This window comes from Agelaius phoeniceus, chromosome 14, assembly GCF_051311805.1.
Source record: "Agelaius phoeniceus isolate bAgePho1 chromosome 14, bAgePho1.hap1, whole genome shotgun sequence".
NCBI lineage: Eukaryota > Metazoa > Chordata > Aves > Passeriformes > Icteridae > Agelaius > Agelaius phoeniceus.
In genome coordinates this window covers 4,824,984-4,840,169 of record NC_135278.1, presented here as the reverse complement: position 1 = coordinate 4,840,169, position 15,186 = coordinate 4,824,984, and the positions used below count along the sequence as shown (strand labels likewise).

Here is a 15,186-nt window from a genome sequence, read left to right as displayed (position 1 = left end):
AAAATACCAACATGGATGTCACACAGAAAATATCTGGAGGGGATTAGTGTATGTTCTGGATAATAAAAGGAGCTGGCTGAATTATTCATAGTGAATAAATCAGCTCTTTTCTGTTTTGGAAGCAAACTTTGACAATTCTGGAAGCTCTTGGGATATGTTTAGGATGGGAGCAGCTTATTTATTTCATTAGACCTTTAGCTGCAGCCCGTGGTTTGTCCCACGTTGTCCCACACAAGTCACACGTGGTTGGTGTCGTTTCTCAGTGGCCTGAGGGGGGTTTGTAGGGAAAGGCAAACTTTTCATGAGGAGAGCTGCTGCCCTTCTGTACCTGACCTCAGTGCTGTGTGAACACCAGCATGAGGGGCAGTGCCTGCTCCTGAACATCAAGGAACCAGGAGATGTGAGCCCTCTCCAAGCACAGGAGGGTTTGTGAAGACACAATAAATGCGGCACAGCTCCGAGCCATCACTCAGGCACCGAACACAACAGCCAGAAAAAGCACTGGGGCTGTAAGAGAACAACACCACCTCCCAACGCTTTAAATTTCTGTGATCCACATTGTTTTCAGGGACCAGGCTAGCCCATGAGTGTGTCCTGCAGAAGCCCAGCAGGTTCATGCTGATGGCCAACCCTTGGCACAGCACTGCAGTGTGCTTTAGGCACTGCAATCCACCCTAAAGTGGGTGCATCTGGGCTATTGCCTCCCAGACAGATGATTTGTGAAGGATTTTTAAGTCCTTTCAGTTGAGAAGTGCTGTGCAACTGCTGGAACCTATTATTATCAGGGAAGGAGGGGGGAGGTAGCAAATTTCCTTTACCTATAGGCTTATCTTGTGCTCCAGAGCAACACAGTGGAGCATTTTAAACAGCGTGCCATTTTCAATTCATTTCCTTCCTACTTATTCCAAAGCAGCCAAAGCTAAGTATAATCAAGACTTAAGTGTTCCTCAGAGCCATACAATTATTACTGGTCTTGGTTTCCCTGTCTTTCAGGGAGAAAGGAAGGAATTAACCCAAGCCTTGCGGCGGGACAGCGGGGCTGCTTTAACAGAGCACTTTTTGGGATGTGGCTCAGCTTCCCCAGCCTCCAGCTGCTCCAGGGCTCTCTGCAAGGCTGGCTTAGCTCCTGTAGAGCCCTGCTCCCCTCTCGGGGGTCTCTGGGGGAGCTCAGCCCTTCCCGAGCAGCTGCTGCCTCGCTGCTTTCTCTGATCAGGCAGGGATTGCGAGCCGCAGCTCCGAGGGGAGCAGCAATCCTCAGAGAGGGCTCTGCAAACACCCAGTGCCTTCCTGGCCCGCTCAGCCATCTCCCCACGAGCCGGGATGAAGTGCCCCAGGTCCCCAAGCTCTCTCTGTCACATCATCCCCTTCCCAAGCACCAGCCCTTGTCAGCTTTAACTTTGAAAGCCAAGCCTCCCTCCCTGCCTCCTCGGGATTTACATGAAAGGCGTCAGTGGGGGGTTCTCTTCATTCATGCTGGGCTTATACTTCTAAATTATAAAGTGTGTCAAATGAGGATTTAATTTATATTTAACAAGACAATGTTTGTAAATTAATTATTCATCAGCTGATAACGAATAAACTTTTCCCTCCCTCCTCCTTTTTCACAGCATCTCCACTAATGCACCCTACGTGCAAATCTATTAAATGCTTTCTGCAGTACTCCAGATGTGGGAAAATATGTTTTTCACCCTCAATTTTGTGAGTGTGTTGCACGGTAACTAATGTAGAAAAGCAGAGCATTATGAATTTAACAGTGTGCAGCTTCTCCTTCCTAGAGAGGCAAGGGGAAAAGCCAACACTTGTATTTGGACATATCACCTTCTTCAGGTGCCAGCCCCCCACTCACAGGCAGAGATAAGAAAACAATTTGCTGTAACAATGGAGATAGGAGCTCAGAAACCCCCCTGGAAATCACAGGCACTTCCGAGGCAGCAGAACCTGTGCCCCTGGTGAATGATGGAGGCCAATTTTGCTCTTTCCATCTTTATTATCGTTAAGTAATGAGATTGCGGTGGTGTACAACAGCAGCAGAAGGGCTGTCATTCTGTTTTGCTACAAAATTTGGCACACAAGGGCATCTCCTCCTCACACACATCAAACAAAGGAGTCCTCAGCACCCCAAACCAGCCCTTAGTGCAGTGCCTCTGATCCCAGACACCTGAGGCAGGAACCAAGGATGACTGAAATGTCTCCATTCACCTTTGCCAGGAGGCTGCCACAGTGTCTGGACCATGCTCTCAGTCTGGCTCCTCGAGCCTCATGCCCTGTTTTGTGTAAGAAAGGAAGAAAAGGACATTCAGCTCTGGCCTCTGGGAAGAATCTGAGAAGTTCTGAGCAAGACTTGCTCCATCCCCAGGCTCAGAAGAGAAGCACTTCCCCCCCCTCACTCATGGTGTCCCTCATGGACACGTCAGGGACGTCCTCAGGACTGAGAGACACTCAGCCCCAATAGCTGGCACCTGCTTTACTTTCATTTCCTGAGAGTTAAGCATCCCTAAAGGAAGGTGATCCAGAGCTCTAGGTGCCCTTGACACCAGTTAAAGCTATAATCTATAGGAAGAAAGCCATTACAAAACAAAACCAGGAACAAATCCCTCCAGCAAACAACCAGTCAGCGAAAAATTTGAACCCAAAGTCTCCTCCCTGGCACCTCTTCCCACAAACATGCTCAGAGAACCAAGGCAGGGCTTTGCATCAGGCTGAGCTTCTGATAAGCCAGGGACACCTCAGCACTGTGTCAATGGGAATCTAATTGGGCATCCAGCTCCAGCCAGGGCTTGGGAAGCTGCAGCACCACGGGTGATAACTCATTTGGCTCCAGGGGCTGCTGGCCAGTGCTCAGTGGCAGCAGAGCTCTGGAGGGGCTCGTGGCCCAGTGCATCCTTCCCCTGATGGTGTAAACACAGCTTCACACCACCCTGAGAGGTGCTGAGTGCCCCAGTCCCACCCAAAGATTCTCGGGGTTGGGGAGGAAATCCCAGCCCACGAAGTGATTGGGGTAAAGAGCTGTGGGACCTGATGGTGCCACTTTTCCCCCTGTCCCACCTCCTGTCCTTGAACCATCTTCTAGCTCTGCTTCTGGTCACTGCCACATTGATCTTGGAGAGCACAGAGGGTCCTTTCCCTCAGAAAGAGGGAATACAATCTGAATAGAATATTCTGAATATTTTTCAGAATAAAATCTGCTCAGCCACCTAAACTGGAGACAAGACTGCCGTTCTGGTGTACAAAAGATATCAGGAAATCACTTTACATTTCTTCCTGCTCCAAAGCTGCCCACCTTCTGCTGACTCCTGAATGTTAATGTTATTTATGACAAGTGATTGATGAGGGAATGCAGAATTCACACCCAGCACAGGGCATTTTCAAATCACCTATTCATTTTTAAGGACCGGAATCAGTTTTGTATCCTGATGTGATTTATCATTTGGAGGCTGGGCAGTGGCTATGGAGGACCAGCTTCCAATCCCTGCCAGAGCACCAGCAGGATGAAGACAGCAGTGAGGCATTAACCCTTTGAGGGTGAGCATCACAGGAGACCAGGATTTAAACCAGATTGCTGAAGTTGGAACCTTCTACTCCATCCTGTGGCCTCCAGCTGCAGATTTATAGGCCACAGTGGTCCAGGCTAACAGCCACAGCAATGCTGCTGTATCTCTGAAAAGCAGAACTTGGTTTTTTGTCTTCCACACAGCCTGTGTGAGAGAGAAATATTTACATAAGGCACTGTCATGGCAATGCACGTAAAAGAGATCAATGGGACATTTCCCCTGCAGTGGCCCTTCCAGCCTACACAAGCCTCTCTGTCTGTGGCACAGTGAAATGTCACCATGGGCTCAAGAGAGATCGAGCTCTGAGACAAATTCTAGCTCCCTTCCCTTGGAAATGTGCATTTCCTCAGGTTGTGCATGGGGAAAAGGCAAGAGGAGGCACTTGGGAGAGGGCACAGCTTCTCAGGTTGGGAGCAGCTGTACCAGTGGGGACAGGGTGGGAATGACGTGTCCCCAGCACTGACCATCCATCATGTGTTTGATGCCAGCCTGCCAGGGGCTGGCAGGACCCACAGGATGACTTAATTCACTGCATCAGCATGGCAAAGCTAACAAACACCAAACAACTGGGTGAAGCAGCCAAGTCTAGAGGTGACACCGTGGCAGCTTTGTCACTGCCCTTTCCTCTTGCTTCAGGAGACCATGGAGCAGGACACAGCCTCTCCCAAGGGCAGGGGGAAGCACACAGGGCACAGATAGCAGAAATCTGAGGCTTTGAGACCTGGCTCTAGCTGCTCTCGGTACCTTTAATATCACCTCAATCTTGTGGGAAAAGGTTTCACAGTTCAAGGGAATCACAGGTTCAAGCTTAAGAGGTTACCTAAGGGAACAAGGAAGGAGAGATATCCCTGGAGAGTCTACCTGGGCTGTCATATGGAGGTTTCTCAGGACCACAGGTGAATTCTGGGACCCTGTGGGTACCTCTGGACTGGCAGCACCAAGGCACTTCAGAGGCACAGCACAGCCCCTCGTGACTGATGCAACAAAACCCCTCAAAACTGTCCACACTGAGCACTTTCCTCCCTGCCTGAGCAGCTCCTGGCCATGCCCACAAGGAGCAATCCCTTCCTCAGGTGGGAAGGCTGCAGAGGGGTGCAGCAGCCCCATGGCAGCAGTTTGCCCAGCACAGCCCTGCAGATGCTGGCAGTTCCAGGGGTCCTGTGCACTTGTGGAGCCCCATTTCACAAAGAGAAAAAGCTTCTTCTGACTCTCTCAGAAAGAGCTGAACACATGGGTTGAGCTCTCCCACATGATTTCCTGGTCTCTAGTAGGGGCTGAGTTCACACAACAGCTTTTCCCCTTGCTGGGGGTGGCTGTTATCATTGCCTGGAATCTTGTTTCCCCAAAAATACCAGAGATACTGAATGTGCCTGAAGCTGCTGTACCTGCAGCCATTTCTGGCTGGTGCTAGCCCCGCAGATCCAAAATCCTGCAAGCCTGGGATGGACGTACGCACGTTCCCACATCCCCATCACCATGGCAGAAGCTGTGTTTCTTAGGAAACCAGCCTAGCAGCAGCTTCCCTGTTTAGGAGGAGAGATGAACTCTGGATGCAGAGTGGATTTTAGAAACCACTCTCTGCTGCTAGCACCTGCCTGGCTCTGCAGTGCTCCCATGGCAGAGAGGGCTGGAAAAGGGTGACAAGGGAAGGATGAGAGGGAAAGGGAAGGATGAGGATGTGCTCTGGGTTTTGTGTGGGTTTCTTGGCACATCCTTGGCAGTGCAAAGCAGGTAGAGCAGCCAGCTGTGAGATGACCCTTGTGCTCTACCTGCAGGCTCACCTGGAGGGGTGAGCACAGCCAGCCCCTCACTGCTGCTCTTGTGCCACCTTGGCCTCACACCCCCAGGGGCTGCAGGAGCTTGTGCCAGGGTGTTGGAACCCAGGACATCCCTCTGGCTGTCCTGGATGGCTCAAGCCCCAGCCAGGGGGCTCAGAGACCCTGGCACAGAGCCCAAGATGCCTGTGACTTCGATTATGACCCATGGAAAAAATTACCAGCCTCATGTGAGGATCTGCAAGCCACGAAAGTTTAGGTAGAATAATAGTTTGTCACACGGTGAAAAATAGATTTTTGGGGTTTCTGGAATGGGGGTTCAGGGGGCAAGATGGAAGGGACTGGGTGTGTCCAGCCTTTCTCTTTCTTCTTCTTCTTGGCCTCCATCTTCTGCTGTGATGTTGGCACTTTGGATTGGTTTAGAGTAGAAGCTCACTGTCTGACATAGGTGATAGGTATTGGGAAGTTATTGTAAATATTGTACATGTAGTTTTTAGTATAAGAAGATAACACCACCCCAAGGCAGTCAGAGTGCCTCTGTCTGACCTGCTGAACTGACCTTGGCAGGCCAGAGAAAGAATTTTATAGATAAGAAACCATAAACATCCTTGAGAACAAGAATGGAAGAGTTCTGGCTCCTTCTTTGACTGCTGGGCTGGGAAAAGAGACTCTCTGACACACCTTGGGAGAGATGTGGGGTGACACACATGATGATGAGAGCAGGGGGTGACACCCACCCAGCTCAGGCTGTGGTCCTGCCCCTCGAGCTGGGCATGCTGGAGCAATGCAAGGAAATTCTGAGCCTCGAGGCCGCCCCTGCTGGGCCTCCTGATGGTGCCCTCATGGTGTGAGCTGGTGCCCAGCCAGTGCCCATCTGGATGTGCCAGGGGCACATCCTCAGTGGTGGCAGCCACAAGGGCTGCTTCAAAATGCTCCTTGGAGTGGAACTGGTACCTCAGCTACTGTACCATCCCTCTATCCCCAGAGGGGTTTGTTCCTTGGAAATGTACTTTGGAAAGTAAAAATAACTTGCCCATCCTAGGAACTTGGTTTTTTTTGTTGTTTTTTTGGTTTTGGTTTTTTTTTTTAGTTTAAGGGGGCTGGGTTTGTTCCTGCTCTGTTTTGCATTGGGAGAAATAAAAAAAGCCAAATTGTCCTTGCTGTATCTTGCTTTTGTCCCCTCGACCTCACTGCCCAATGGACTGGAGAAGTCTTTCAAAACCTGACAGCAGTCAGGTTTCTTCCTTGCTGGAAAAGGGAAAAAAGATGACTTTGCAGGGAAAATAATTATAGTAATAAAGGAAGTTTCCTGTGAAAATTAAATAGCCAACAGTTGCTCTCCTGATCAAAGAGTGTCTCTGCTAAGTGTTTTCACAGCTTTTGGTACAGCTGGGTCCTGAGCCATAAGGAGAAATTGTCACAGTCCTGGTGGCATCTCTCTAAGGTGCTACACTATGAAGAAGAACCATTGGAGCTGAGGCCCCTCAGCACCACAGGCCAGGCCTGGGCACCCAAGTTTCACACTGCCATAGAAACCATGGGAACCATCTGCAGGTACCTCTCAGCCCTCCTGGAACACACTGCCCTGGTGCCACCCTGCCCTAAACATCCTGGTGCCCACACACTTCCCAGGGAGGAGAGGGCAAAGCCACCAGGCAGGAGCATCTGCCACCCCTTGCCAGCAGAGACCAGAGGCAGCACCATCCCACACGGGAAGGGCTGTGAGCTCCCCAAGGCCACTCGAGAACCTTGCTCCTCACCAGGGATGGTGCTCAGGGCTCTCCAGCTCCCAGCAGGTCAGAGCACCCTCACCAAGGGAAAGGAAACCTTCTCTCATGCCAACAACACCTGCACACTGCCACGGGGAGGGGACACTGTAGGCAGGCACTGTGGGGAGGGGACATCGTGCCCTGCAGGCACACAAGCAATCACCATCGATGGTGCTCAGATCTCTCCAGCTCCAGCTCCCAGCAGGTCTGAGCACCTCCTACGAAGGGAAAGGAAATCTCCTCTCATGCCAACACCACCCTCACACTGCCACGGGGAGGGGACACTGTGCCCTGCAATCACCATCAATGGTGCTCAGGTCTTTCCAGCTCCCAGCAGGTCAGAGCACCCTCACCAAGGGGAAGGAAATCTCCTCTCATGCCAACACCACCTTCACACCATGTCTAGCCAGCATGACACAAGCTGCCCCAGTGCTGGGCCAGCCCTGCCAGGGAGGAGACACATGAGCAATCACCATTGATGGTGCTCAGGTCTCTCCAGCTCCCAGCAGGTCAGAGCACCCTGACCAAGGGAAAGGAAACCTCCTCTCATGCCAACACCACCTTCACACTGCCATGGGGAGGGGACACGGTGCCCTGCAGGCACTGTGGGGAGGGGACACGGTGCCCTGCAGGCACTGTGGGGAGGGGACACCGTGCCCTGCAGGCACACCAGCACTCACCATCTGGATGACAGACACCGGCCCGATGCTGTTCACGTAGATATCCACATCAATGAAGGTGGGCTTGACTGGAAAGACAAGAAAACAGGCACCATCAGCTGGGGCCAGGAGCAGTGGCAGGGGGATTAGACAAGGAATGAGCCCATCTGGGATGAGCGTGGCTCTACCACAACAAAAATCTCAGCTACAGCAGGCACCAAAACACGGGAAACACAAGACATGGCCAGGCCAGGTGTGGCCACAGGGAGCTTCAGGGGACACTTACTGCCAATGTCAGGCCTCAGCTTGTTGTCATAGTTCTTGAGCAGCGAGTTGAGGATCTGCGTGGCATCGGTCTCCTGTGCCTTGGGCGTGAGGACCCAGGTTTTATTGATGCTGAGGTAATCGTAATCGTATTCCTCTGTGCTCTCACACCTGGAGAGGAGAGACAGAGGAAAGGGACACGGCTGTAAGAGCTCTCTGGCACTCCCTGGGAGCAGGGGCATAGCTGTGTTTCAGAGATACCAAAGGAGGAGGATGCAGTGCAGCTAAAAGGCAGAGCATGAGGAGCTCAGGGATCTCCTCTCAGCCACACTGCTAAGAAGGCACAACTCACCTGGCACCTCTGCTCACTTCAGGGTCACCAGACGTGCAGGGGCCTTGCCACCAGTGGGAAAGACTAGCATGGAGTGCTTCACCTCCTCCTCAGCTCCCTTTGGAGGCACACTGCTCATCCCCAAGGTGTGGGAGGCAGTCCCTGCTTTCCCTGCCTTCCTGCTCATCCCACCCAGCAGCTCCTGCTGCCAGAGCTGCCTGTTCACCTCAAATACCTCCACTACTCTGCCTGCTGCTGACACCTGAAGCAGGCTTCCTCTGAGGAAAGAGACAGTGACAAAACAGTGGTTTTGGGGAGCAAGACATTTGCAATAAATATATTTCAGAGAAAAGAGGTCCTAATGTACCACGCAGGCATCCTGCATGCCAGGAAGCCAGCCATCTGCCCTGCACGGATCCCTGGAAATTAAAGCCTTATGCAAACTCCTCTGCCTCCAGGCCAGGACCTGCCACAACCCATTCCCTGCACTCACCAACCCTTCCTCCCCAGCCTGTGGCGTGAGCTCCCATTTAAGGATGCCCCATCTTCCCAATCTCCCAGCTCCAAGCCAGGCAAGGAAAGCCTATATCCATCCTCCTTTGGACAACATCCACTCAGCAACAGCTTCTCTTGCTGCCTTTCAACCCTGCCCTCTCTAAACCTTTCACACTCCTCCCTTTTCCTAGAGGAGTTTTCCTAAACCGTCTGATTAGATTAGGTCCACATGGTCACCCGTGAAATTGTAACCACCTGCCACTGCTCAGGGCAGCTCATCCACATGGAATGCCACAGCCATACGTGGGAGAGGATGCCAGCACAGCTCCCTCCATGTCTGCCAGGGCAGCGTGTCACCTGCTCCAGCGACAGCAAGGGTCTCTCAGCAGGAGCTGTCACCGCGCTGACACTTCCCAGCTGGAGCCTCGCAGCTCCGAGGTGCAACCAGGCACCACGGGTCTGTTAAAAATAGCTTAGGAACTGTTGTAAAATAGTTGATAGATCGTTAAGCATGTGCTGTTAGTTTGGATGTTATATTGTAAAAGGGGTTAAAAGGGTAGTTATAAGAAATCCGGTACTCAAGGTACCAGAACACACCTCAGTAAAGTGCACCACGAGCCAGCCTGGACACAACTGTCATGGCCAATCCAGCGCCTTAAACCTTCATGCAAATGAAGGATCCAAAAAGAAACCAATCCAAAGGGACAAAAACCAGGATCAAAAGGGGCTTCTGACCCACTGAATCTGTGCTGCTCCATCTGAGCCATCGGGGCCATCGCTGCTGAGCAGCCCCAGCACCGGCGCTGCAGCATCCTCGACGGGAACGCTCCTGCTCGGCCCGGGGCCCCCTTGCTTTGGGCCTTTCCTTTTCTTACAAGAAATGCTGAAATCACCTTAGCACCAGGAGCCTGCTCTCGGTTTTAGCAGATCCCATCTCCCTCCAGCGCCTGGGGAGGCTCAGCCCGGTCGATGCGCTCGGAGGGGGCAGAAAAGCATTAAATTGACACGTTGCGGCCGATTTGTCAGATGCTCCTCTTCCAAAAGCCCAGCCAAAACTCGCTTTCACGATCGCTTTAGAACTCTTTGCATCCCTGCAGCTCTGGGACGCGTCCCCCGGCCGGGCCGGGCAGCGCAGCTGGCTGCCTGCCGCCGCGCATTAGGTGTTGCTACATCAGCGCATTGTTTCCCGTCTGATTGCGCCGCACTTTCCAACCACGCTGAAGGAGTGTTAAACAGCGCTGGCAGGATGCTCTTCCCCATCCCAGCAGCGCTCTGGCCCGGCTCTCGCCGTGGTGTTAGCTCCCAAAGGCGGGCGGGCAGGGAGCTCCGAGCAGCCAGCAGCTGCAGGGGCACAGGGCACACTGCCAGGGTGGCACAGGGGACACTGCCAGGGTGGCACAGGGGACACTGCCAGCCCACCCCAGAGGGGCACAGGGGACACTGCCAGGGTGGCACAGGGCACACTGCCAGGGTGGCACAGGGGACACTGCCACCAGCCCAGAGGGGCACGGGGCACACTGCCAGGGTGGCACAGGGGACACTGCCAGGGAGGCACAAGGGACACTGCCAGGGTGGTACAGGGGAGGGACACTGCCAGCCCAACCCAGGGTGGCACAGGGGACACTGCTAGGGTGGCACAAGGGACACTGCCAGCCCAGCCCAGGGTGGCACAGGGCACACTGCCAGGGTGGCACAGGGGACACTGCCAGCCCACCCCAGGGTGGCACAGGGGACACTGCCACCAGCCCAGAGCGGCACAGGGACACAGGGGACACTGCCAGCCCAGCCCAGGGTGGCACAGGGGACACTGCCAGGGTGGCACAGGGGACACTGCCAGCCCACCCCAGGGTGGCACAGGGGACACTGCCACCAGCCCAGAGGGGCACAGGGCTCACATCAGGGGCTGGTCCCGCTCCTTCCAGGGACATGTGCCCACAGCGCAGCTCAGGGTGAGGGAAAGCCATCAGAAATGCAATTGGAAATGCAATCTGAAATGCAATCCAAAGTGTTTCCCTTCTGCCAGAGCTTTGGGTGATGGAGGCTGCCTCCTGCACCAAAACGTTTTCTCCGTATTCCCTTGACCTTACTTGAAGTCACCTGCCAGCACTGAACTCTGCACGTCCCCCTGCCCTGCCAAAAATCCTCGTTCTCTGAGAAACTGTCAGGCTACAGCAGAAATTGAAACATCCCTCTGAGGGCTGAGCAAACCCAGTCTGAGCTTGCCCTGCTCTCAGGCTTCTGGTTTCCCCCCATTTAGTGTCACTGATGAACACACCAAGGCTTGGGGTAGCATTTCCAGGGAGTCACATCTCTATTACAGATGCAGGGACACTACCAAAAATATGCTTTTTGCTAATGCAGCTAATCCCAGTCAACTAAACCATACTAAGCCATCTTAGCATAAGCAAGCCAGTTTTTTGCTGGAGAAAATATGCTTTTTCTGAGTGCCTGTTCACACATAGACGCACATCAACCCTTGCTGGTCAAGAGTGTAACTCTCATGCCACCCCATTGCAAGCCACTGCCTCCTCCCTGGTTTCTCTTCTTGGTGGCCCCACTTTAACTGAGAAGGGAAGAGCCCAAGATCTGTTGCAGAGAAGAGGTGTTAAGGTGCCATGTGCATCCCCCCTCCAGCTGCTAATGGAAATGTCACACTGCAGACCTGAGAGATCCCCACCGTGCTGTGAACACTGCCTGGCCTGGCAGCTCCGTCTCCAGGCACAAAGCAGCTGGCTTGGTGACAGGGGACAGCCACTTCTCATATGTCTCTGTGCAGCCAGGGGGAAAGGCAGAGCTGTGTTTCCTCACCTCTGCGTGTTGAGATGCCAGAACACCCTCCTCAGAGCAGGGCCATGGGCTGGCACACAGCCACGGTGTGGGCAGGGGGTGACAGCAGGGCAGAACTGGGGGCATTGCAAGGAAATCCCTTGTCCTGACAGAGGAGCTGGGCCATGGCAGCTCCTGCTGGTGCCCCGAGCAGGAGGCTGGCACGGCAGGGAAGTGTCCTTTTAGATGTGCTCACATGTATGGATGAGGTTGGACAATCCTCCCTGGGCAGCCCTTGGCATTACAGCAGGGCAGAGCCGTGCCTCACTCCCTAATTCCCTTTTACTCAAGCAGACACCTGTTTGGCTGGGGCTTCCAAACACACACTGCTGGGCAAAGTCACCTGAGGAGCTGAGCCTGGCTCCCTCCCCCCGTGCCCAAGCTGTGTGCCAAGGTGTTCCCTTGGCAGGAGAAGGGAAGAACAACAAGAGCCACGGGCCCTTGAAGAAACTTCTGCTCCCTGCCTGCTGGGGCAGCTGGTGGTGCTTGGCTGGGCTGCACAGCCACTGTTACTCACTGCTGCTGGTGGCCCTGAGGCAGGAGCCTCCCAGCACAGATGCAGATCCCCGGGCTGTATCCAGCCCTGCTGCAAGCACAGCTGAAAGCCTTCCCTGCTCCCAGGGAAAAGAGAGCAGCAAAATGCAACAAAAAGCACTGTGGTCAATTCTAATTACCACATGCTAATGTGTCCTTACTCACCCATCCCAATGCCTCCTAGGGTTGTAGGCACAGGGGTGAGGACTGAATTAGAAGCAGGCAGAGGATTTAAGGATGGGGGGCTCTAACTGCCCCCTACCCATCTCACATCTCTTCCTACCTCTGACAACACACTCCATGAAGCCCCAGTGGTCCAATCTGCACAGTTTGAGCCACCTGCCCAGCCCAGCATCTGACTGATGCTGTGCAGGGATCCTGCCCTCAGGGCTCCGAGTTGGCTGCCCTGGTCCCAGCCGAGGCAGTGCCCTGGGAGAGGCTGGTGAATGAGCCTCTGTGCTGGGGGCACCCTCTGGGGAGTGCTGGATCACCTGGCAAAAAGCATCCTCCAGAGCCAGGGGAAGGGTCTTGCTGCTTGTACCAGAGGGAAAGAGCTCACACACACAGCTCTGTTCACAGAGCTCCTCACCCCAGCACCCACCATGAGGAACGGGGAAGAGGAGATTTTAAACCTCCCCAACTGCACCCAGGAAAAACGCAGCAAATGCAGAGCAAGACCCTGCTGTAACTTGCTCTTTTTTCTCCTCTCACAGGATTCCTCTCCCACTCCATCATGCCCACCCCCCAAGCTCCACAGCCACTGCTCCTGGCAAAGCAGGGCTCAGGGCAGGGCTTGAGGCACTGGGCAGAGGAGAGGCTGGGCCAGCTGTGGGGTGAGCGTTCCTGCTCAAGGGGATGTGAATGCATTAATACAATACATGTAATTACTCCTCTGTGGGATCCTGCAGCTCACAACTCACCCTCTGGAGATGCAGGGCTTGTGGCAATGCACTGCAGGGACAGTGGGGCACAGATCCACCCCCTCTCAGCCCTCCAGTGCCCCTGGCACCTGCAGGGATCTCCTCCCGGGAGGTTTTGTGCCAGGGCACGGCAGAGGATGGGTGTCAGGGCATGAGCAGTGGGGCAGCTCCTGCTCCTCGACCCGGGGAAGGCCAAACCACGCAGGACCACGTCAGGGATGGAGTCTGTGCCCACCCCCGGGGTCGGGAAGCATTGGCAGGGCAGACCATTAGTAGCAGGATTCATGCTCCCTGTCCCTGGCTGCATCTGTAATGGGATTTGATCGGCTTTAAGGCGGCTTATTCTGCCAATTAGCTTCAGCCAGTAAAATCCCTCTTCCCCCAAGCCCTGGGGGTAACAATCTGCTGACAACATGTTCTTTCCCCATCTAGCCATTAAACTCATCAGCAGGGATAGGAATCGTAAAAAAAAAAAAAAAAAAAAAAAAAGAAAAAAAAGAAAAAAGAAAAAAAAAAAGGAAAGAGAAACTTGAAACCCCCTTGTGCGTGGGCCCTTTCATCGCTGTTTACAGAAAAGCGCTACGAAGGGCTGGCCCTGGGAGAGCACTGCCACCTGCCCGCCCCTGCCTCCGCTTGCCTCCTTGGGGCCACCGGGCTGGCACCGGGCTGGCACCGGGCACCCAGAGCCGCGACCTGCGGCCAACCTGTAGAGCAGGGCAGGGCAGGAGCCCGCGCTGCCCTCCGCTGCCAAGCCGCACACCCTGCGGGGGCTTCGGGGTCCCGGGATGGAGTGCGAGGAGGGGGACCCAAGCTCCTTCCCAGCCAGCCCGACTTCACGTGGGAATGCCCCGGTGGTGGATGGAGCTCCCGGAGGTGCCCAGCTCGCTCCGGTCCTGCTCCGGGCACCCCCGAAGGGGCTCGGCCCCCGGCAGGGTTAGCCAGGGGGTGATGGCAGGGTCCCCGGCAGGGTTAACCAGGGGGTGATGGCAGGGTCCCCCGGCAGGGTCCCCGGCAGGGTTAGCCAGGGGGTGATGGCAGGGCCCCCGGCAGGGTTAACCAGGGGGTGATGGCAGGGTCCCCCGGCAGGGTTAGCCAGGGGGTGATGGCAGGGTCCCCGGCAGGGTTAGCCAGGGGGTGATGGCAGGGTCCCCGGCAGGGTCCCCCGGCAGGGTTAGCCAGCGGAGCGATGGCAGGGTGGAAAGCGGGATGCTCTCTCCATTCCGGCATGCGGAGCGGGAGCCCGGGGTGCGGAGGACATGCAGGCACTCGGTGCTGCCGCGACGGGACCCGCTGGAAGGGACAGCCGGGGGCACGGAGGTGCCAAATCCCCGCTGGAGCCGGGCTGGCGAGCTTGGGGAGAGGCGCTGCCACTGCAACCCCCTCCCCTCGCATTGCCCCGACGGGTAAACTGAGGCAGGGAGGGGGCGTGGGGGCGGCACTCACCTGGCGCGCAGGACCGGCCCGAGGGCCAGGCAGAGCAGCAGCACCGTCCGGGGCATCTCTGCGAGGCGAGCGGCGGCCCCGGGGGGCGGCGCGGGGCCGTGCGGGGCTCAGCGCGGGGCCGGGCCGGGGGCGGCGACGGGGCCCCCCCGCTGCCCGCAGCGCCGCGCTCCGGCCCCGCCGCCGCCCCCCCCGCTCCGGCCGCGCTCCGCAAACTTGGGCATCGCTCCTGCTCCGGGCGGCGGCGGGGAGGGGCTGGCGGCGGCTCCTGCCTCCCCGCAACGGGGCCGGCCTCCCCCGCAGCCCCGGGGCTGAGCGCCGCCGCCGGGGGGGCTGAGCAGCACCGGGAGGCGCATCTGCCGCCGAGCGAGCATCGTCAGCTGCTGCGAGCAGCGCCCGCTCCCCCTCTGCGGAACGAGGCGTTTGATTTCTCTTAATACTCGCCCTTTTTTTTTTTTTTTTCCTTTTCCATGTACAACAGTTAGGGTGTTTGTCTAAAAAAAGAAAGAGTGGGTAATTATTGCTCAATTACGCAAGGCGGCAGGCCCCGCTGGGCTGAGATGCAGCCCGGAGAGGGTCCTTTCCCACCTGTTGGGGCTGCTGCCCCGCAAAACCGGCCGGG

General features: G+C 55.5%; 1 protein-coding gene across 1 annotated transcript in view; it reads right to left on the bottom strand.

The window, feature by feature from the left end:
• LOC129125864 (gamma-aminobutyric acid receptor subunit gamma-4) overlaps nucleotides 1–14,894 on the bottom strand; it is a 41,561-nt gene extending 26,667 nt beyond the window's left edge. Inside the window, exons 1-3 of the mRNA XM_054641531.2 lie at nucleotides 14,568–14,894; nucleotides 8,041–8,189; nucleotides 7,776–7,843 (exon numbers count right to left, since the gene is read on the bottom strand). Of these exons, the coding sequence (XP_054497506.1) occupies nucleotides 7,776–7,843; nucleotides 8,041–8,189; nucleotides 14,568–14,623 (273 nt within the window). The 5' untranslated portion in view covers nucleotides 14,624–14,894. The remainder of the gene's footprint in view (nucleotides 1–7,775; nucleotides 7,844–8,040; nucleotides 8,190–14,567) is intronic.
• Between the last annotated feature and the right edge of the window lie 292 nt (nucleotides 14,895–15,186).